The 20,103-nt window shown below is 50.8% G+C and overlaps 5 protein-coding genes across 5 annotated transcripts; 2 read left to right on the top strand and 3 right to left on the bottom strand.

The window, feature by feature from the left end:
* Nucleotides 1-35: 35 nt before the first annotated feature.
* Nucleotides 36-3,832, top strand: sam50 (SAM complex subunit SAM50). The gene is made up of 6 exons (XM_025652761.1): nucleotides 36-172; nucleotides 254-370; nucleotides 476-662; nucleotides 723-1,932; nucleotides 2,347-2,755; nucleotides 2,866-3,832. The coding sequence occupies exons 1-6, from the start codon at nucleotides 140-142 to the stop codon at nucleotides 3,466-3,468; spliced, it is 2,559 nt and encodes an 852-aa protein (XP_025505761.1). The 5' UTR covers nucleotides 36-139; the 3' UTR covers nucleotides 3,469-3,832.
* A 3,092-nt stretch (nucleotides 3,833-6,924) lies between these two features.
* On the bottom strand, nucleotides 6,925-8,859 carry BO66DRAFT_346027 (uncharacterized protein; the record flags this gene model as incomplete). Its single annotated transcript, XM_025644568.1, has 3 exons — nucleotides 6,925-7,017; nucleotides 7,069-7,161; nucleotides 7,213-8,859. 3 exons carry the CDS (start codon nucleotides 8,857-8,859, stop codon nucleotides 6,967-6,969), a joined length of 1,791 nt encoding a protein of 596 aa, XP_025505760.1. The 3' UTR covers nucleotides 6,925-6,966.
* A 2,140-nt stretch (nucleotides 8,860-10,999) lies between these two features.
* BO66DRAFT_427527 (proteasome regulatory particle base subunit RPT6) lies at nucleotides 11,000-13,021 on the bottom strand. Its single transcript, XM_025650357.1, has 3 exons — nucleotides 12,528-13,021; nucleotides 11,774-12,449; nucleotides 11,000-11,673 (listed from the first exon to the last, which is right to left on the bottom strand). The coding sequence occupies exons 1-3, from the start codon at nucleotides 12,760-12,762 to the stop codon at nucleotides 11,415-11,417; spliced, it is 1,170 nt and encodes a 389-aa protein (XP_025505759.1). The 5' UTR covers nucleotides 12,763-13,021; the 3' UTR covers nucleotides 11,000-11,414.
* A 529-nt stretch (nucleotides 13,022-13,550) lies between these two features.
* BO66DRAFT_42893 (calcium/hydrogen antiporter) lies at nucleotides 13,551-17,668 on the top strand. Its single transcript, XM_025650428.1, has 5 exons — nucleotides 13,551-14,036; nucleotides 14,110-15,944; nucleotides 16,035-16,952; nucleotides 17,016-17,179; nucleotides 17,235-17,668. Exons 1-5 carry the CDS (start codon nucleotides 13,877-13,879, stop codon nucleotides 17,506-17,508), a joined length of 3,351 nt encoding a protein of 1,116 aa, XP_025505758.1. The 5' UTR covers nucleotides 13,551-13,876; the 3' UTR covers nucleotides 17,509-17,668.
* A 159-nt stretch (nucleotides 17,669-17,827) lies between these two features.
* BO66DRAFT_370506 (FGGY-family carbohydrate kinase) lies at nucleotides 17,828-19,842 on the bottom strand (the record flags this gene model as incomplete). The annotated part of the gene is made up of 3 exons (XM_025645420.1): nucleotides 17,828-18,883; nucleotides 18,993-19,553; nucleotides 19,621-19,842. The coding sequence occupies 3 exons, from the start codon at nucleotides 19,840-19,842 to the stop codon at nucleotides 17,828-17,830; spliced, it is 1,839 nt and encodes a 612-aa protein (XP_025505757.1).
* Between the last annotated feature and the right edge of the window lie 261 nt (nucleotides 19,843-20,103).

Here is a 20,103-nt window from a genome sequence, read left to right as displayed (position 1 = left end):
CTCTCCCCATCCTTCGGACTACTGGTCACGTGCGCGGGAGGATCGCCTCAGTCCGTCCGAGGTCTTCGCATCACCGTGCCAAAGTGGAAAAGTGAAGGAAGCAAGCAAGGTTTCTCGTTTGGCCATTGCCGCCGCAGCAATGTCTTCTCCACTTTCCGCCGATGACGGAGATGTCAGTCAATCCCTTCTTTCTGTCCCACTGACTATCACAAAGCGCTTGGACTGACGACGTACTCGACTTTCGCGCTTCTAGATCTTCGAGCGTCTACAACAACGTACCGACCCAAAAGTGCAGGAAGAGCAGCAGAAAGCTGTCAATGAACGGGTCAGAGCGATCTATGAGAAGGCACAAAATCGCCTCGGTGAATTGGTCAGTCTCGCAGACTCGTCTGTCCTCGACTTGCTCTGCCTTGGGCCAGAAAGCCCGGGCAAATCAGCAACGAATGACTAACGCGGCTGTTCATGATGGCATCAGATCGACCAAAATTCCACTCTACCATGTGTCATCTCTTCAGTGCAGGTTCATGGTGCTCGCCATACCCGCAGAAGCTTTCTGGAGCAGATATTCAACCCTCTGCTTAGCAGCAATCATACTAGGCCCTATACGCTCTCGGAAGCCTTGCAGGAAGTATCGGCACGTGCGGACAAGCTTGGCAGGTTTGGTGGGTTGTTTCCTTGTATCATTCTATGTTACTACAAGTTAGATTCTAATACGGCTACAGATGTCTTTCAACAGCCGATCTCGGTATATCTCGATCAGTCATCACTGGCTGACCCGCAAACTGGTCTCCCGACCATTGATGTCCTGCTGTCGGTCAAGGAGAAGTCTCGCGTCTTGCTCAAGACGGGTACTGATCTTGGAAACGCTGAAGGATCTGCTTATGGTAACCTTCTCTGGCGTAATGTGTTTGGAGGCGCAGAGAACCTGAACTTGAATGCTTCACTGGGCACCAGAACAAGATCCGCATACCAGGCCACCTTCGACACCCCACTTTCCAGCGACCCCGATTTCCGCTTGGAGCTTGGTGGAATTGCCAGTGCCACACAAAAGTCTTGGGCAAGCCACGAGGAGGTGCTGAAAGGCGGATGGAGCAAACTTCGCTGGATGAGCTCGTCCGGACACCACCATGAATTTGGATACAACGGTTTCTGGAGACAAATGACTGGCCTTTCGGAAAATGCATCCTCTACTGTTCGTGCCGACGCCGGAGACAGCGTGAAGAGCAGCGTCTTCCACAGCTGGACTAACGATCGGAGGGATAATGCGCTCCTTCCGTCGCGGGGCTACTATGCCAAGGTCTTCAATGAGGTGGCCGGCTGGGGTCCGCTCAAGGGTGATGTCTCTTTCTGGAAGTCGGAGATCGAAACACAAGCTGCAGTCCCCGTCCCCATCCCTGGTCTCAAAGGCGACAGTGGCGTCAGTTTCACAACTGGATTCCGTGCGGGACTTTTGTACCCACTCAGGCTTGATTCCGATTCTCGACCACAATTATCTCGCGTTAACGACCGTTTCCTGCTGGGAGGCCCCACAGATGTGCGTGGGTTCCGTCTTTGCGGCCTCGGACCTCATGATGGAGCGGATGCGGTTGGAGGGGACGTGTATGCTGCGGGAAGTGCCAATTTGCTGCTTCCACTCCCGAGAGTGGGTGCCGACAAGCCTTTCCGTCTACAAGCATTTGTGAACGGTGGTCGTCTTCTGCCACTTCGCACGGCTGACAAGAATGTCCCCACTTCCAGTGGTGAGGTGAAAGATGCCATGGTATCGACCATCTCCGAGCTGGCAAATGGTTTGCCCAGCGTTGCGGCGGGTGTCGGACTGGTTTATGCTCATCCAGTTGCCAGATTCGAGTTGAACTTCTCTCTGCCACTGGTGTTGCGTAAAGGTGAAGAAGGCCGCAAGGGCCTTCAAATGGGAATCGGCATTAACTTCCTGTAAAATTAAGCCAGAGCGATGTATTGTAGCATTTTGAATAGAAGAATGTTGTTCTATTCTCTAGCAGCCTGTATCGAGCATTTTGAGACCGTGCCATTGTTTATATATGCACTGTTACCACTGTACTGTACTCTCCGTCCATTCCTAGAATTCATAGATCAGATAAGCTGATTCCACATTAGATTGACTCTACCTTACTCCGTAAATCGAAGTGGGTCGCCAGCTTGCCGGGTACCGTACAACTACACACCTCAGGCATCAGTAAGGCCCCCATCTTCCATCACCGCCAGCCAGCTGTTCTTTCTTGCCTCTCTCTCATACATCATCTACCTCAATTTCCCTCACCCACTCACAAAACCTGCCATTTACTCGGCGACTAACTTATCTTCAGTGGCTGCGGAATAAAACACCAGCGTCTTTCTTCACAAAATTTCTCCTCTCCTCCCGCTTCTCCTCCTGACCTTGGCCGCAATGGCCCAGTATTACCCGCAGCAACAGCCTTACGGAGCGCAGGCCTCTGCGCAGAACCTTCAATTCTACCCAACATCCTACCAGTCTGTGTCCGGTCATACAACCCCTTCTCAAGCTTCCTACGGAGGCTTTGGAGGTCCCTCTAATCCGTCCGCCCAAGCTTATCCCGTCGGAGGGGTCGGAAGCGGATATGGCGGCTTCGGCTCTCCGTCTGCAGGAGTGAGCGGCAGGATGGGTGAACAGGGCGGTTTACGGACGGGGTGGCTTGCTGCGTTTGGAACAGAAGGGTACGATGGGGAGCCGCCGCTTTTGGAGGAGCTGGGAGTCAATTTTGAACACATTCGCACGAAGGTAATGGATGCCATGACGCAAAAAAGGAAAAAAGAAAGAAAGAAAACAAGGCCACTATCTTGAAGAACATCTCTGACTGACCTGCAATATCATTGATGCTGTATGTTTAGACCTTGACCGTCTTGAATCCCTTTGCTCGCATTGATCAGCACCTGATGGACGACAGCGACCTCTACGGCGCGCTGCTTTATATCGTACTCTACGGCACATTCCTCCTGCTGTCCGGCAAGGTCTTTTATGGCTATATCTACGGCGTCGCGGTATTCGGCACCGTTGCCCTGCACCTGATTCTCAGCTTGATGTCGCCCGCGCTCGACGCGGTTCCCGTGGCCAACGCCGCCGATCCCACCAACTACTCCCCGCACCACAAACCCACCATGTCGGACGCCTCGGCCGCCGGCCATTTCTCTGCAACCCTGACCTTCCCCCGCTCCGCCAGCGTACTTGGCTATTGCTTCTTGCCTTTGGTGCTGACGAGCTTGGTCGGGATCCTCATCCCCATGGATACCATGTTCGGCTATCTCCTGACCACCGCCGCCGTTGGCTGGTGCACCTACAGCTCCTCGGGCATGTTCTGCGCCGTCGCCCGTATGCGCGGCATGAGAGGCCTGGTGGCGTATCCGCTGGCACTGTTCTATGTGGTCTTCGGTATCATGGGAATCTTCTCCTCCCGAGGAAGTGGTACCCTGGCTGCCAAGACGGGCGCTGCCTGACCGAGACTACGGAATCGATATCTGGGGCGCACACTGGAGGCGCAGCCATCAAAGTCTTTACATTAGAACGACTAAGCGTTGCACTCAGGCTGTTTGCAAGTCGAACCGCACCTTCGCAGCGAAGGCACCGCTTGGTTGGCTTCGCGGCAGATTTGTATGAATATCATGATTTCTCTCGCTGCTTTAGTTATACCATAAGTGCATCTTCGAGTTTCTGAGCTAGCGGCGTACTTGAACCTTCCTTGGTTGACGGGTCTAGTTACTCTGGTAAAAAAGAAGTATACTTCGCCAACCCCTTGTCCAGTCCGCAACTTTAGTATGACTTCGCATTTTACTGTCATCACAGGTCTGGGTCGGACATCCCTTAGGTTGCCACTATTGATGATCTCGCGCTGATCTACACCCGAGTGTTGATTGGACCCATTCGGTGCAGAATAGTGGTCGAAATAAAGAAATTAGAGAAAGGTTGGACCTTAAACCCTCTACTTTATGTGCCAAAGGTAGAAAGACTAATATTCTTGTGATTTCATGCTTTAGCTTAATGCAATTGACTATCTACGTGAACATACTTGTTTTCTCGCCACGAGCCGGAGCCCAGTTGTCCAGCCACTCGCGCGATCGATCAAAATTGCCTGCAGAGGCTTCGACGGCAGCAACACACCATGCCAGGTCATAAGATTTCCCCTCTCCTGCTGCAGCTTCTGCGGCGAGTATTTCCGCGAGCGAGCGTCGTTGCTGGCCTACTTGATCCGTACATAGGTGGAAAGGCGCTGTATTCGGCGTATAGCCTTGAAGATTGACTGCGTCAATCAATGGCCGCACTGCCGCGAGGATGGCTGCAGCACTTGTCGGAGTGAGTGGCTCGCTAGGTTGCCTGACTTGCTTCCCTGTCTTGCAATAATCATTCTGACACCAGGATTTACCGCACCCTGACATCATCTGAGAAAGATACCGACGCTCAATGCGTCGTCGCAAAGCCTTTCCCTCTGGATCATAAGTGTCCACATAAAGTGGACCAAAGCAAATACTGCATAGGCCCAGGTGATTCGCATTCTGCGTCCCGCGGCCGTCCAGAGTCCGGCCGCAGTTCTCGTTCAAGCAGATCCGAGGTGTGGGCCGAGACAAACGCTCCAGATCGTGATGGCGTAGGTGAGTCTTTAAATCCCGCATTCGAACAATCTTGTTGCATAAATGGCATTCCGTGGTCCGTCCTCCATCCACCAGCTCGTGCGGGGTAAGACCAGAAACTAAAACTTCTGGATCTTCCATGCTAGGGTCTGACTCGCCCCGTTGGGGCACCACAAGGTGGCAGAATTGGCAGAGGATAGGCTTGGCTGGGCAGACGGTCGTGCGATGTTGGGCAAGGCGCGGGAGGCTCACTGCCTGGTATCCACAAGCGCGGCAAGAATGCTGTGTATGGAAGATGTCATTGTGCTTTTGCTTGTCCAAAGGACTGTTTCCATAAGACGAATCATGTGGACAGTGCCAATGGTCATGCCATTCAGGAGAACGCTTCTGAAAGACATTATGGCATTGTGGGCAATACACATTGTTCCGGAGACAAAAATTCTCGTGAAGCGCCAGGGTCCGCTGTGGCACCCACTGGCGGCAGTTCTTACACTGCACGTCCTCAAGCTCATGATCACTTGGACCCTCGCGCACATGAGGCCCGTCTTCCTCGATTGCCGTGCCGTTTGAGAGCTGCAGCTTGTAAAACACCGGTGAGCTTGCCCTGGAACCTTGTATCGAGGAGGCGTCAGGCATCAAGACATGAACCGAGATGTATAGAGCATCAGCGCTCTCGAGCTCGGTATTTGTTGGTTGGATCTTCAGTCGCCTCGAAAATTGCGTTGAAAAGTCACCAAAAACATGTTCGTCCACCCTTGGTCGGTTCCTTTGACGAGCGGAAAGTGGGCTGGCGAAAATGTATACATCTGCGTTATCAAGGCCTTCAACACGAATTTCGAGGGGTGCTCCACGATCCCATCTGGCAAGCTCGTAATCGACATAATCACCCGGTGCTAGTTGGCCAGTGACCGAATGGCCGATGTGGAGTTCACCGCCAGGAGAAGTACCATTCTTACTGCCCATGCTGTGAGATGACCTTTCTAGCCGTTTCTGTAGAGTTTCTCTTGCTTGATCCTCAGTCAAAGCAACAATGTCAACTTCCAGATCCGTATCCACAACACATATTCCGGGGCCCTCGGGTTCCACCTTGTCGACCAGAAAACGAAACGGCTCACCCTGGCCGCTAACTGCGTTCAAGACCTCGCCGATAGTAAGAGTCGTATAGCTGTCACGTAGCACCCGCTCCAACAGGGCCTTCCAGTCATCCGGATCGTATCCGGCTGCAAGCGGGCGCAAGCGCACATACGTGCCCTTCGGTAACTGATGTGCGTGCACCGTCACTGTAGCAGATGGGGTCTTCGCTGGCATGTTCGAGGCAGCATCTTTTTCTAAAGGTGATGGCGCGGAATTGTTCAATCCGAGAGCGCCTCGTAGGAAGGTGCTCAATCCGATCTCATTTTCCCTTGAGGAAAATTCTCGAATACCCGCATAGACCACGCGGTCATTTTGAGGATTCACGATGCGGAATGTCAGCGGCTGAGGTAGCTGATGTTGGCGCTCTGTGGCGCGATCGCGTGCTCGCGACTCGGTCTCAAATGTGGAGGGATTGAAGGGGTCGAAGGCGGTGGTGAAGGGATGCGCAGGAGCAGGCGAGACGGTGTCTTGAAGCGGGGCCGCGGCAAGGAGTTGCTCGAGAGCCGACTGGGGCAGTGTGATTTTATCACCTGGAAGTTGAGGGGTGAGATCCAAAGGTGTGACAGTCAATTGCGCTGACCAATGTAGAGAGCCCTGATCGGAGGCCATAGCCTTATACTCAGTATGTACAGTACTATACTGTGTAGGTACAGTATTCGTAGGGAAGTATTCGTAGGACAGTATTCGTAGGTGGTGGGTAAATGTGGTGTTTAGTCCTAGCAGGGTGCCTTATGGGCAAAGCAGCCAAAGCGGAGAGTGGGGATCAGGAGGAAATGTTGGATGGGTGGAGATTGCTTGATAAACATTACCCCCGTCATCTTCGAGATTAGATAATTTGCCTACACGCAGCTTCAAAAGGGTGGGTGCGGGTTGCAGGCAATAGTAGGAGAGCAATGATTCCTGAGAGCAAGAGAGAACCGAAGTACCGCGGGCCTTCTAGAAAGAGGTCGGGGATTTGTCATCCCGATTGGCAGCACGACTTGGTTAGGGTTTAGGTAAGTTACTCCGTAGTATTTACTAAGTTACTTACTGTTAATCAACCACTGAGTGACAAGTTGATGATATGTTAAGTCAACTAAGCTAACGAATCTTGAATTCAAACTATAGAGAGTATATATGGTGTAGTGACATCGCTCTCAATGCACTCTAGCCCCAATCCTCAGTTGTTTCCCCTGCTGACAAAAGCCCACAATGATGTATAACGTTAACCATCGAGAGCACCAGGTTACAATCAAATCAATATAATTCTCTCACTCGATGGCGTGTGCTGGTATTGCACCAATCGCACTTCCCCCTTGGTCAGCCTCTCCTCATCAAAGTAGGGGTCTTTGTACATACCAGGGTCGATGAGCACCCTTCATTGTGCTCAACACAGTAAACTCCTTGGCAGGTGTTGCATGTCCGTTGGCACTCCGCCTTACACATGGCACACTGGATGATCCATCAGAAAGGCGCTAGCTGGACTCTAAACACGGCACTCACCGTTGGGCCACATTCCCAGCAGTCCTTGCTCACACCAGGCCCGCCTATATTCGAACCGTCCCCTCTGGGTTCTCTGGTAGCAGTCTGATGCGGAGTGAGGTTGCTTCTTACGCGCTCTGGATGTGGCAAACAATTGGTGCAGAACCATTTATTACAACGATGGCACCAGCGATCGGTTAGGCATTCTGTACACCGGGCTATCAACGCAGCTTGCTTGTCAGGAATGAACGCAGGGTGTCTCGCTGCTGCCACTGTGGATGAATGCAATGGAGGTGGCGCAAGCAGAGGAAATCGCTCCTCGAGGGATTCGCCCCAAATCGCCGGTCCCTCGGGTACTGAATGGCATCCATCGCATCCTCCGGGACCAAGTGCAACAGTAGCTATTGCCGGCGCAAGCATTCGACTCTCTGGCTGGGGACTCTCGTCATTCGGCAAGCTTGGATTGTGCAATTCAACATTGTGCTGCGGACCCCGACACAGCACAGCGTCGAAGGCAATGATACCCTCACACTTCTGGATTGTTTCTGCCCACCCTTCGTCTATCTTCCGCTTGAACATCTTGCCTGACGGGTAGTACCAGGGATTTTGACTGCATGCACTTCTCGTTGGCTCGCCACGTGATACTGGGCTTTCTCCAGAGGTAGAAGGCTCGCTTGATCCTTGGCTGGAGCATCTTGAGTTCCACCAGTCACGGTAGTTACTGCGTACGGCACCACGCGATTGTGCCATGGGTGTAAAATGATATATCCCCTTCAAACTCGGGGTTCCTTTCGGGCGTGTAGGCCTGACCGCATAGTTCAGCACCTGCATCAACTTACGCTCGTTCAAATGCCGGCACTCCCTTATCGACAGAATATTGATGTTGAAACGATCTGTCAGAATGATGTCGGCAATCAATTCGGCCGGCACAGATAGCCCGTCCATGATCAGTGTCCGCACATCTTGCAGGATTGATTTTCGTTCGAGGTGGTCAAAGATGCCTCGTAAAGGTGCCGCATAGAAGCCATCCGCTGTAAGTGCGTCACTCAGCTGATCCTCCCCTGCGACCTGACTCTCAAGGTTTTCTGGTAATTCACTGGCAAAGCAGGCGCCGCGACATCGGCTCAGATCAAGATGCCGGAAAACGTATGGCGTGTCTATCACCAAAGATCTAAGAACACGCGAGGTCGAGGCCACGGCAAACAAAGCTGGGGTCGATAAATAAGGGGCGATATGGTCGAGAATCACATTATTCGACAAAACATCGGTGAGAGTAGCCGGCTTACGCAGTACGGTAGTTATGGGTTGGGATTTCGCAGTGTCTTCCTTGGCCGCCCCGTCACTGTCCTCGTCATCATCAGGTAGCACTTCCTCGACCACTGGCACAAGCCCCAATTCTTTTGAGGTCAACCGACTAGCACCGTAAAAGAAATCAGGGGCGCGGCCGATGAGGTTTTGGCGATAAGCAGTCATCGCACCTAGAGCGAGTTCATCTCTTCGTGAGAACACAGGAGCAGCACTGGGCTGGATTTCCTGGAGCGCGGCTTTAGCATTGGCCAGTTCCATCTCCAGCAGTTCGATAGTGGACAAAAGAACGGCTGGCATGGCCTTGATATGCTCAGGATCGATGGCGGTGACTGAAGTAGACCATATCTCCCCCTCGGGCATGTTAGGGAATGTAAATGGCGTGGAATTTGATTATGCGCCGATGAAAAGAGGAAGGCGAGCGAAGAAAATAGGACGCGCGTGCAAGAAAAACAAGCCAAGGCGATGGTTGGGTCGATATAGTAGGAGACGATTGCGCGTAATAAAGGAGGGGACAGCTGTAGTAAGAATAAGTGAGTGGCGAAGCGATGACAACAACAAGAAGAAGAAGAAGAGGAAGAAAAGTGGCGGTGACTGGCTGAGTATAACGAGAAACAATCTCTAGAAGCTATTCACGAGAACGGATAGCTTCCGATTTACCAGTACGAACAGAGACGATCAGCGAACTCTGTCAAGCGTTGGTAAGGTATATCAAAGATAAAGTGAGGGTTTCGAGTGGTTTATGGGTCAGAGGATGGAGGAAGTCCAGGATAAGAGAGCAGAAAAGAAGGGAGACAGAGAACAGTAGGAGCAGGAGGGAGGCATAGATATACCGGACACCTGTTGCCATCGTATGTACGACGACATCCACTGACCGAGAGATTGTCCGACATATTGTCATATTGTCATCCAACGGTGTATAACCATGATTGAATTTAGTTAGTCTAGAAACACCGAGAGTTCCGTCGTATGTACAGTATGTACTGTGCAGTAAGTACATGCACATGACTGACTAGTGGAGTACTCTATCTAATAGTTACTGTATCGGCGGAGTCGGGGGAAGATGGCATTCATGCATGCGATGTATACCATGTACTACCGGTCTAGTACAAGATTATAGTCTTTGTATGCCTACCGGGCACAAGGGAAGCAGGGGATGGTTAATCTAGATTGATCTAGTACGTATAAATACTTCAACCAGAAAGTTACTTCTCAGTCGATACGAACTGTACAGTACGGGTACTCGCTCTACCTAAAAGTAACCATGAGTATGGAAGAAGATTCGGCGAACTTGCATGATTCAGGAGACAACAAGACACCCCGGCCCTCGTTCACGGCTTCAATTTCTCCGTCCCATCCCAGGGCTCGGACCCACTGGACTAATGAGTAGGTCGACCCGTACGAAGTACGGAGTACAGTACATTCTACAGTATTACTACTTAGTACGGAGTACTGAGTATCAGACTTTTAGGGGATGTTGCTCGGGGATCTGGACCGCCCCACTGAAAGCCGAGGCCCTACTCTATACACACTACCGGTCAAGACATCAACTTACTCCGGTACATAGAGTATTCACTAAATTGTCTTAGTAGAATGTCTGTGCAGTGTCTGTGTGCTGTACATCTGGGTGTAGAGTATGAGTTACTAAGGATGTAACTAGTAGTACGGAGTATGTACATGTATGCCAAATATTTCAACAAGAGTGGGGATGAACAATCTGGCAATTTGTGATTGGGAAGGCGAACTGCAAAGGAAGGAAAGAGCAAAGCTAAAAGAGGTAACGGAAAAGCAACAACAAGAAATTCTAAGTAGGTACGGAGTAAAATGAGAGAAAATACCGGCTGGTCACACGCGCACCCTCACCTTACGATTAGTTGATATGGATGGAGTCGATGGACCCCACCTCCCCTTCTCCAAGCCCGGGGCGAACGGATGGGGGGCCGACCGAGTTGATGGCCCCGACACAGTATCCAGAGCAGTGGCTTAATCGATAAAGAAAATCTGGATAATGTGATTCTTCACTGAATTCTTATTCAATTGAATTCCGTATATGTTCAACGGATCTAGCAACTAAGCTAATCAATGACTGCACTTGGTACTCTGTACAGTTGCAAATCTATTCCTGCTCACTGGCTATTGACTCATTGTATGCACACGTCTACTACTCCGTACAGAGAACACTTTTGAGGTTACTGCATATACCTAGTTACTTGTAAAAGACCATCAGGCCACCACAAACTGACTAGCCACTCCGTACCTAGTAGCCAACTTGTTGTGCCAAGCCAGATTGAAGGCAATATGATTGCAATGTCGACAATTTCTGCTTAGTCTTTGAACCCCCTCGCAATGCTGCCAAGCACAACTAATGCCCACTGATCGTCGCCCTGGTATTTCTGCATCCTAGACCTAGCGTGTAAATGCATACAACGCATTAGCTACGCGGGTCTGTCGAAATTGCTTGCAATGCACATTTGATTATATGCTCGTACCATGTGAATAGTAAGGATACCTGCAGAGTTGCACGTGACAGGAGTCAGTGACTCACAGCACGCTGCGAGGCAAAAAAGGGATGTGGACCACCCTCATGGTCCCGGTTTATTCCTGCCTCGCTGCTCACCCTTGGGAATGGGCATGGGCCTGAAGATTACAATATAGACTAACGCTACAGAGTACACGCATCTTGAATTGCTTCAACTGAATATCTTGGTGAACATACCGTGTCAATATACATCACTCCTTGCTTGCATTTGACCGAGAGACTTCCCCCAAACACCATCTGGTCGTGACTTGACGACAACAAGCAGAGGCCTGAAGCCCCGGCGAGAGCCCATCCAAGGCGAATGGCATATGTATTGGACAGCCATCACGACCACCCTGGTGGGCGGTGAAAGGGAATCCTAGTAAAATTACCCTTCCATTTACTTGAAGAGTTTCGACACTGCGACTTCCTTGTCATCATGCTTGTTGAGGATCTTCGCAGTAGCCAGGTCAAAGTCTTCCTGAGTGACGTGCACACGTCGCTCCCGAAGTGCATACATGCCCGCCTCCGTACACACTCCTTTGAGCTCGGCTCCAGAGCATCCATTCATCTTTTCGGCAATCTTCGTAAGGTTGATACCTCGGGTCAAGTTCATTGACCGCGAATGAATCCGTAGAATGTCGGCACGAGCTTCCACTCTGTCATAGTAAAGATCTTGGTCAGCCAACTGGTGGTGAAACACAAATGTTTGAACAGTGGTAGCAACAGAAAATCGCAGGACAAGGGTCAGCAACTCACGACGGCGGTGGGAACTCAATCTTGCGGTCAATACGACCAGGGCGCAGTAAGGCCGGGTCCAGAATATCGAGTCGGTTAGTAGCCATGATGATCTTGATGTTCTTCGTAGGTTCAAACCCGTCTAACTGGTTGAGAAGCTCCAGCATCGTCCGTTGTACCTCCGAGTCACCCGACCCCGCCGAGTCTATCCGGCTGGACCCAATACTGTCGATCTCGTCCATGAAGATGATACTCGGCGCATGCTCTCGGGCCATAACAAAAAGCTCACGGACCATGCGACTTCCTTCACCTATGTACTTTTGCACTAATTCCGATCCACTGACTCTGATGAACCGGCAGTCGGTGTGATGAGCGACAGCTCGGGCAAGTAACGTTTTGCCGGTTCCTGGGGGGCCATAGAGAAGAACACCTTTGGGCTGTGCGATACCAAGCGATTCAAACAGCTCCGGGTGTTTCAAGCCCAGCTCGATCACCTCCTTGATTTCCTTGATCTGCTGGTCAAGACCACCGATCATGTCGTACGTACTATCAGGTACTTTCTCGACCATCATTAGCGACACCAGCGGATCGACGGAGGAGGGCAGCATCTTTTCCAGTTTGTACGAGTCGGATAACAGCGCAACTCGCTTTCCAACCGTCAACTTGCTGATATCGACACCATCAGCGATGTCCACAACTACAGAGAGACGCTAGAGTCAGCATGTAATGAACATATCAAAATCAACAATGTGCATGATGCGGAGATCTTGCTTACCATATTTGCCTTCCGGGTGGACCTTGACAAGGACCTTCTTGGTGCTCATGACCTTGACTACCTCACCAACATAGGAGCCGGGTTGCTGAAGCAGGCCTAGCTCCTCCCTGAGTAGACGTACCCGCGAATTGTAATCGTTCCGTTGTGCTTCAAGTCTTCTGAGAACAGCCTGGCCTTGAATGATTTCGAGCTTCATGCTCTCAATCTTGTTGCGGTAGTAATTGTCGAGCGCCATGATGGATGACGACAGATAGTGCTGCCACGGCAAGGCAGAACTGGGGTGGAGTCTATCACTTTCGATGAGATGGAAAAGAAAGTTTGATATATCTCCTGCCGGAATTTGGGGGAAGGACGAAGTAGATAGAGTGTGGGGCAATCAAGCAGGAAGAGTAACAGAGAAGAGATGTGTACAGTGCAATACAAGAGAACAGCGGATGGAGGGTGAGGATGAGCTCGCTCTTGCGTGTGTAGCTTAGCTTGTCCGCCCTTGTCCGCCCTCGTCGACAGGAACGCCGCCGCCGCCGCCGCCCCAAAGCACACCCGCCACAACCCGTTCATCAGCCACAGCAAAGCTTACATAAAAGAATAGTATGTGGATTTGTGGGTCATGGACTGCTGGGTGCCCAGTGATTGCCCGGTTTGCCCGGTTGAGGAGTCAGTCATAGAGTGAGTTGAGTGTGACGTACTTACTGTACTCGTACTGTAACTACGGTAGCTACCTTAGTTAACTTAACCACTGTGTTTACTCAACTTCAACTAAAGTGGTTCTTTTGTGCATTATTCCACACCCTCTGTCTTATCCTTCCCAACTACTCTCCCTGTCTGCCACTTTCACGATATCCAGCAACTTATCAAGTTACTTATCTACTAGTTAGTTCCTTAATCATTGTTCGGCTCGTTTGTAACAATCCCCGTGACTTGATGATGTCCCAAGGTCTCAGCTGACTGCGGGGATGCAATTAGGCTGTATCTCATGATCTCACTAAGTTAGCTGCTAACTACTCAGTACTGTACCAAGACTTTAGTTGATTACCATCACTTCTACTCCCCCTTTCCCCTTCACAGTCAGCTATCATTCCCACCCTTGATTCTTGTTTTTCTCTTTTATTTCACATTGAAACAATATGTGACTTTCTCTGTGACGCCTTAGATCATAATTGTTTTGATAGTTATTTTATTTCCCTGCTCTATTGCCCTGTTCTTCTTGTCGCTGCTGTTCTAAGTGCAGGCCACTCTCTCATCAGTGCTTTTTCCCGAACTATTCCCTTTCCATAATTGCCCAGCCCCCCCCCCCCTCCTCTCTCTCTCTCAATCCTTGTGTCACTTATAAGCGAGAATTTGGCAGAGGGATGTCTGACAATCGACACCACCACGACCAGGTGGAGGAAGACGAAGAGCAGGACCCTTACCTCTGCGTTCCGACTGAGTCCTCCTGGAACCTGACCAACGAGGATATGTCAGGAATCATTCGTCAACAGAGGAATGCAGGGCATACCCGAAGAGACTACGGTGCGTCACCCCAAGCCAAAAACGCTAGAATTTCTGCATCTCTTTCCTATCCAAGAAATCAACTCACATGCAGCAGGTACCATGGATTCTTCTGCGAAAACGGACAACGACCTACGACCCGACGAAAGCCAGCCCGAGGGTTCAAATCGCGTTCTTACCTCCCAGTCACCATCAGGCCCACTCAGAAAGCCATCAGTAACGCGCCGTATATCCTCGAAGCGACAAGTTCCTCATAAGGGACAGGAGTTTTCTACAGATGACGATGTACAGGAGGTGGAGGAGGATATTGCTAAGCAACAAGGCTCCAATCCGCAGGCATCGCCAAGGATTCGCCCTCTGAGAAAGCAAAGCTCAACCTTGCGACGACGTTTGAACGCCCGAGTGAGCCCCCTGGCTCAAGCAGGCTCAGACGTAGATGGTGAGGATGATACTGCTTCACCTGATTCTGTTATGGAAGGGACTGGGCCGGAGCCTTCTGTTCAGCGATCTGAGACCGGCAGCCAAACTGGGGAAGGTATTCACAGTGAGGAGGACGAGGCGGCGTCGAGTGATGCTGAAAGCTTCACATTGAAGGATCGACAGCAAGCAATAAACGAAACGCATCCGTTCGGTATCAGATTGTGGAAACCCGCTTTGTACAAGAAGAGTCGCTCCGTGGAGAAAACAGCTGAGGGGGACATCCACTCTTCGCCTGGCGGTCGAGTGGGTACCCTCCTATTCTTCGTCAACCTCCTGTGGACCCTATTCTTCGGGTGGTGGCTAGCTTTGGCTGCATTGACAGGGGCCATCGCATGCTTCATTTTCGCATATTCGCCCAGTGCAGTGGAATACGGACGAGTCTTCTCCGGTCTTTCTTGGTATTTAATCTACCCCTTCGGCTCCTTTGTCCGCCTGGATACGGATGAGAATTACGCCGAGGAAGATGAGGGGGAGGGTCGCAGCATTAGCGAGTATGAACAATGGCAGAACGGCGACCTTGAACATGGTAGACTATTCTTCGGTCCTCGACGCAACCGGTCCCTGGTTGGAAGAAGGAGAAACAGTGTCGATTCGGCCAGTGAACAAGATAGCCTGCTAGGCCGAACACAAAGAGGCCATTCGAGAGAGAGCCCCCTTACCCAGCCGAAGCGACGATTGTTCGGCCGTGGCGAGTGGACGCTTGGCCGCGTGGTATTCTTCATCTTCTTCTACTTCCTTGTAGGACCGCTCATGCTCATTGTCTCGCTTCTTTGTTGGTTGCTGGTTTTCTGGATACCTATGGGACGTGTTACCATCATTCTGTTTGATCATCTTCGCCGGCACCCTCTGGCCTTGTCGTATCATTCTGATACAGCGCATACCAGAGTTAGTCCCGGTTCTTCCTCGTCTGTCCTGTTGTGCACCTATCGCGCAGCTGGTCTGCGATACTGGAAATACACGGTCGGCGGAACGAATATTTTCTTCATCAACCTACTGGGTGTTGTCTTATTTGTTATTTTTGACTACTTTCTTCTCAGCAAGACCCTGGGTCTCCAAACGGCCATCACTCATCCGGGCCTTATCTTCACCCTGGCTCTTGTCTCTATCATCCCTTTGGCTTATTTCATTGGACAGGCTGTTGCATCGATTTCGGCTCAGTCGTCTATGGGCATGGGCGCTGCTGTTAATGCCTTCTTCTCCACAGTAGTCGAGGTCTACCTTTACTGTGTGGCCCTGACTGAGGGAAAGGGTCAACTAGTAGAAGGCAGTCTTATCGGAAGCATATTTGCAGGCATCTTGTTTCTCCCGGGCCTTTCGATGTGCTTTGGTGCTATCAAACGCAAAACACAACGATTTAATGTGAAATCCGCCGGTGTCACTTCCACAATGTTGATGTTTGCCGTCATTGCCGCTTTTGGACCAACACTATTTTATCAGATTTACGGCAGCGTAAGCATGGTTCCCTTCATACCCTATTCACATTTAACTCTGTTCATTCCCTCAAACTCTGCCTTTGCTCACTGCTAATGAGGAGCTCAGCATGAACTTAACTGCCGATCATGCGTCGATACCGAGGAGTCGCGTGGCAGCGATTGCCGTCGCTGTTATTTCTCACAGGTACCAGCTGTCAACGATAGCTTTTTCCGGAAAGCAGTTCAGCCTTACTCCTGGTTCGCTGCGTTATTCTTGTTCTTGTCATACGTGATTGGGTTATGGTTCACACTTAGAACTCACGCAGCCCTCATTTGGGCCACAGAATCCGAGGAGAAAAAAGCGTCGGCTCTTGCCAATGAGCAAGCTACGTACGAGTCTCGAAATCTTGATGCCGCTCAAGCCTCAGCAATGGCTATTGGTGGCCTTGCTGCATCCAGGGGCTCGGTGCGCGATTCGCAACTGTACAGACGTATTTTAGGGCAATCCCTGAAGCATGTCGGTCTATCCGAGACTGCGGGGGAATTCAACCTCTCTGCGCATGGCAAAAATGCAGCGCCGTATCTTGTACCTCCGCAAACGACGACCGGGGACCACCACGCAAGCTTCAAGGATTTCCGGGATTTATCTAGCGAGGAGAATGAAGATCTTGTGCGCCGAGTAACTGAGGTTGCAGCTACGGCGGCTACCGTTGCCGCCCGTGACGCAGCCCGGTCTCGGAAGCCGTCCGTTCAACTGGGTTCGCTCCGTCAAACAACAAAAGCTCCCGCTGATTTGGCAAAGTCGCATTTGGATGAAGGCGATGAATTTGGCCTCGAAAATACTCACACCAGCGGTGGGCATGATGCGCCGAATTGGAGCAAAGCCAGGAGTTCGATAATCCTCCTGGTGACAACCATACTGTATGCGATCATTGCTGAAATCTTGGTCAACACGGTAGATGTGGTTTTAGAGAGTGTCGACGTGGACGAGAAGTTTCTAGGAATCACACTCTTCGCCCTGGTGCCCAATACGACTGAATTTCTGGTATGTGCAATGAACTCATCTTCCCTTACCGGCTGCTGGATTGCTTACGTCAGATATCAACAGAACGCAATATCCTTCGCCATGAACGGAAACATAGCGCTTTCTATGGAGATCGGATCGGCCTATGCATTGCAAGTCTGCCTCTTGCAAATCCCCGCATTGGTGCTTTTTAGTGCCGTCTATTCTCGCCTGATAGACCCATCGGAGCTACTCAGTCATACATTTAAGTACGTTTCTTCATACTTTCAAGCCAGCTTCAGTGTCCCATCTAACATCATGCAGCTTGATCTTCCCTCAATGGGACATGATCTCGGTCATCCTTTGTGTCTTCCTCCTCTCCTATGTTCACGGCGAAGGCAAGAGCAATTACTTCAAGGGCTCGATTCTCGTCCTTACGTATCTTGTCGTTGTCATCGGGTTTTATCTATCGGGCTACAGCAATATAGAGACAATGGGTGTTGATCGGTTTGACACGCTGGCTCTCGGTCTAAGCTCGTCGGAGAAGTTTTACACCATCGGTCGGGCATCGAGTGGCCAGGCCTTTGCGCCCCACTGAGAAACTCTTTTTCAACCTTCGCAAATTAGTTGTCGCGATGAATTGCCGAACTTTGGGAGTGTACTTTGTCGCTTGAGAGAAGAAAATCGCATTTTACCAGTCTCTTGTCATATTTCTGGCTAGAACTGCTCATCAATTGGCATTATTTTGCCTTTCCTCTTCCCAAGAAGCCTGACCATGGGTGTTATCAATGTTTATCGAAACACTCTCCACCACGATTCGTCCCGCCAGATTGAAACCATCTCATTTGACGCCGCCTGCAATTGCTCAACAAGACAATCCCCCTGTGGAAGCCTTCCCCATCAGTAAGGGAATACACCTAAGGTTTCCACGAGCTCACGGTTCGATCGACGAGAGCCCGGTACTCCTGTTGCTTGTAGCATTGTTCAAGAAAAACCTTGTATTTGACGTCGAGCAGTGCCTTCTCCCTCACATCGGTTGTTGGAACGACCTTTCTTCCTGGTTTGCTCATACGATCCATAATCTCCCAAAGGTCCTCAGTCTTGCCCTCCGGGTCAGCACTAGCAGCTTTGGCACCCAGCATCGCTGCTCCATGACACACGGCAGCATGGATATACCGAGGAATAAGTACCGGCATGTCGCATGCCGATGCTATTAGTCTAACCAAAATATCATTCTGGCACTGCGAACCAGACATGAAGATTGACGTAATCGTGTGGCCTGCTTTATTCATGGTTTCCACAATTTGTCTAGTTTGCAGTGCAATGAACTCGAGAGTAGCATAGTAGAACACTGCAAGACCATCGACAGATTTATCACTGGTCAAACCGACGACGGATCCCGCCATGGCAGCATCCGCGATAGGAGAACGGTTTCCCCATAAATCTCCATAGAAAAACAAATGCCGGCCTAGATAAGAAACGTTAGGGGCCTCCTGCTCGTGGGTCATCTCCTTCAGGTGTTCGTTTAGGTATTCATATATATTAGCGTTGTAGGACTCGGCGATTGAGGCTGCCTGATTGAATGCTGGATGAGTTTCAATGACATGCTTGAGCAACTCGCCAGTCGCGGATTGGCCGCCCTCGGCCATCCAATATCCCGGTTGAATGGTATCGCGGTACGGCCCCCAAACACCAGGCACAAAGATGGGGTCCTGTGACATCGCAAGGTGGCACGTGGAAGTTCCAGCGACAGCGGCCAGGCGTGAGAAAGCCTGGGTTTTATCATTCTTCGAGACTTCGGAACTCAATTGCCCGGGCTCCAACTCTACTTTGGCGCCGACTGTACCGATCCAGCCTGCATACGCGTCAATGACACCGCTGCCAATTGCGATCCCTGACGGGAGGCCCAATTCGGATGCTGCCTTGTCACATAGAGTTCCCACTAACTCGCCAGCACTGAGATAATCGCCATTCTAGAGCAATGATCTGTTAGTCGGTCAGATATAAGCATACCGCAGTATCTACTGCTCAGGGTACAGTAGGCACGTCAAGAAAAATTGTCACAGAAGAAACAAGGCTCACCACCCCGTCAACACCGCCCATCCGCTTGAAGTTATCCTCGACTAGATCGCCCAAGCCGATTTCAGTCAAGAAGTCGTCTTGCCAGCCTTTTACACTTCCGTCCACACCGACAGGAACGTACCCCTGCTTGCAAACCACACTGCAGAAACTTCTTTTCTCGGTTCCTGTGGCGATATGGGTCAACGCATCTGCCAGGTCGTAGAATTTGCACTGATCGAAGAGCTCTTTCGGCATATTGTTCTTGAGCCATAGAACCTTGGGGATTTCCATCTCGATCGAAATTTTGCCGCCCACGTAGCGAAGAAGATTGTGGTTCGTAGCATTGATTTTCTCTGTTTCCTCGATGGGACGATGATCCAGCCACAAAATTACATTGCGGTCGGAGTCAAAGTTGGGGCTTGTGACTGAGATAGGCTCATCTGTTACGTTGGAAAATACGGACAATGAACAAGTCGCATCGAAACCGATGCCTCTCACAGTCTCGGGGTCAATATTATGCTGGCTAATAGCCCGTTGAACGGACACACAGATACATCTCCAGATATCGTTGGTAGATTGTTCCTGAGCCATATTAGCCTAGTCCTCAAGTGGGCACAGAGACCACGCAAGATGATTGCCGGGGGCGAACATAGTATCCCTGCTGAGGTTGCCAAAGCCCGATGTTCTCAGACGCCAATCCAACAATGTCCCCTTTATCATCGATGATACATGCACGTGCACTCCCGGTGCCAACATCGATGCCAATATAATGGTCCACATGCACTTGGATTTCATCCCGTTTGTCTCTCGAGGCCTGCCTAGAGCTCTGGCGTGAGGTTCGACGGTATGGCAGGGAGCCCAGAGAAGCCATGACTGAGATGATTCCGGATTGGACCTGATATCTCTGATAAATTGACGGCGTAAGACTGAGCTTTTACATAAACATCGAAGTATAGAAACGTAGGTCTGATGTCGATTGTAGTGGCTTTCTCTACCGAGGGGCTCGAATTGTCACAAAAATGATCGAGGGAAAGAGATAACAAAGTCGCAGCAGAGAAGTGAGAAGGATGAAGGAGAGAAGGGGGGTGAAGAGGAGGGACAAAACGAGCTAGGCTGATGAAAAACAATCACG

The sequence above is a fragment of the Aspergillus aculeatinus genome (genome assembly GCF_003184765.1).
Source record: "Aspergillus aculeatinus CBS 121060 unplaced genomic scaffold BO66scaffold_14, whole genome shotgun sequence".
In the NCBI taxonomy this organism is placed as follows: domain Eukaryota; kingdom Fungi; phylum Ascomycota; class Eurotiomycetes; order Eurotiales; family Aspergillaceae; genus Aspergillus; species Aspergillus aculeatinus.
The sequence above is the reverse complement of the archived record's forward strand: the minus strand, read 5'-3'. Positions and strand labels throughout refer to the sequence as shown.

Excerpts from the sequence above, each read along its gene's own strand:
- sam50 (XM_025652761.1), top strand. The coding sequence starts at position 140 with ATGTCTTCTCCACTTTCCGCCGATGACGGAGAT. Across the intron at positions 173-253 it reads TTTCCGCCGATGACGGAGAT|ATCTTCGAGCGTCTACAACA; the intron begins GTCAGTCAATCC and ends TCGCGCTTCTAG. Across the intron at positions 2,756-2,865 it reads TTGAACACATTCGCACGAAG|ACCTTGACCGTCTTGAATCC; the intron begins GTAATGGATGCC and ends CTGTATGTTTAG.
- BO66DRAFT_427527 (XM_025650357.1), bottom strand. The coding sequence starts at position 12,762 with ATGGCGCTCGACAATTACTACCGCAACAAGATTGAGAGCATGAAGCTC. Across the intron at positions 12,450-12,527 it reads CCACCCGGAAGGCAAATATG|TTGTGGACATCGCTGATGGT; the intron begins GTAAGCAAGATC and ends GTCTCTCTGTAG. Across the intron at positions 11,674-11,773 it reads ATTGAGTTCCCACCGCCGTC|AGTGGAAGCTCGTGCCGACA; the intron begins GTGAGTTGCTGA and ends TTACTATGACAG.
- BO66DRAFT_42893 (XM_025650428.1), top strand. The coding sequence starts at position 13,877 with ATGTCTGACAATCGACACCACCACGACCAGGTGGAGGAAGACGAAGAG. Across the intron at positions 15,945-16,034 it reads TTTATCAGATTTACGGCAGC|CATGAACTTAACTGCCGATC; the intron begins GTAAGCATGGTT and ends TGAGGAGCTCAG. Across the intron at positions 17,180-17,234 it reads CTACTCAGTCATACATTTAA|CTTGATCTTCCCTCAATGGG; the intron begins GTACGTTTCTTC and ends AACATCATGCAG.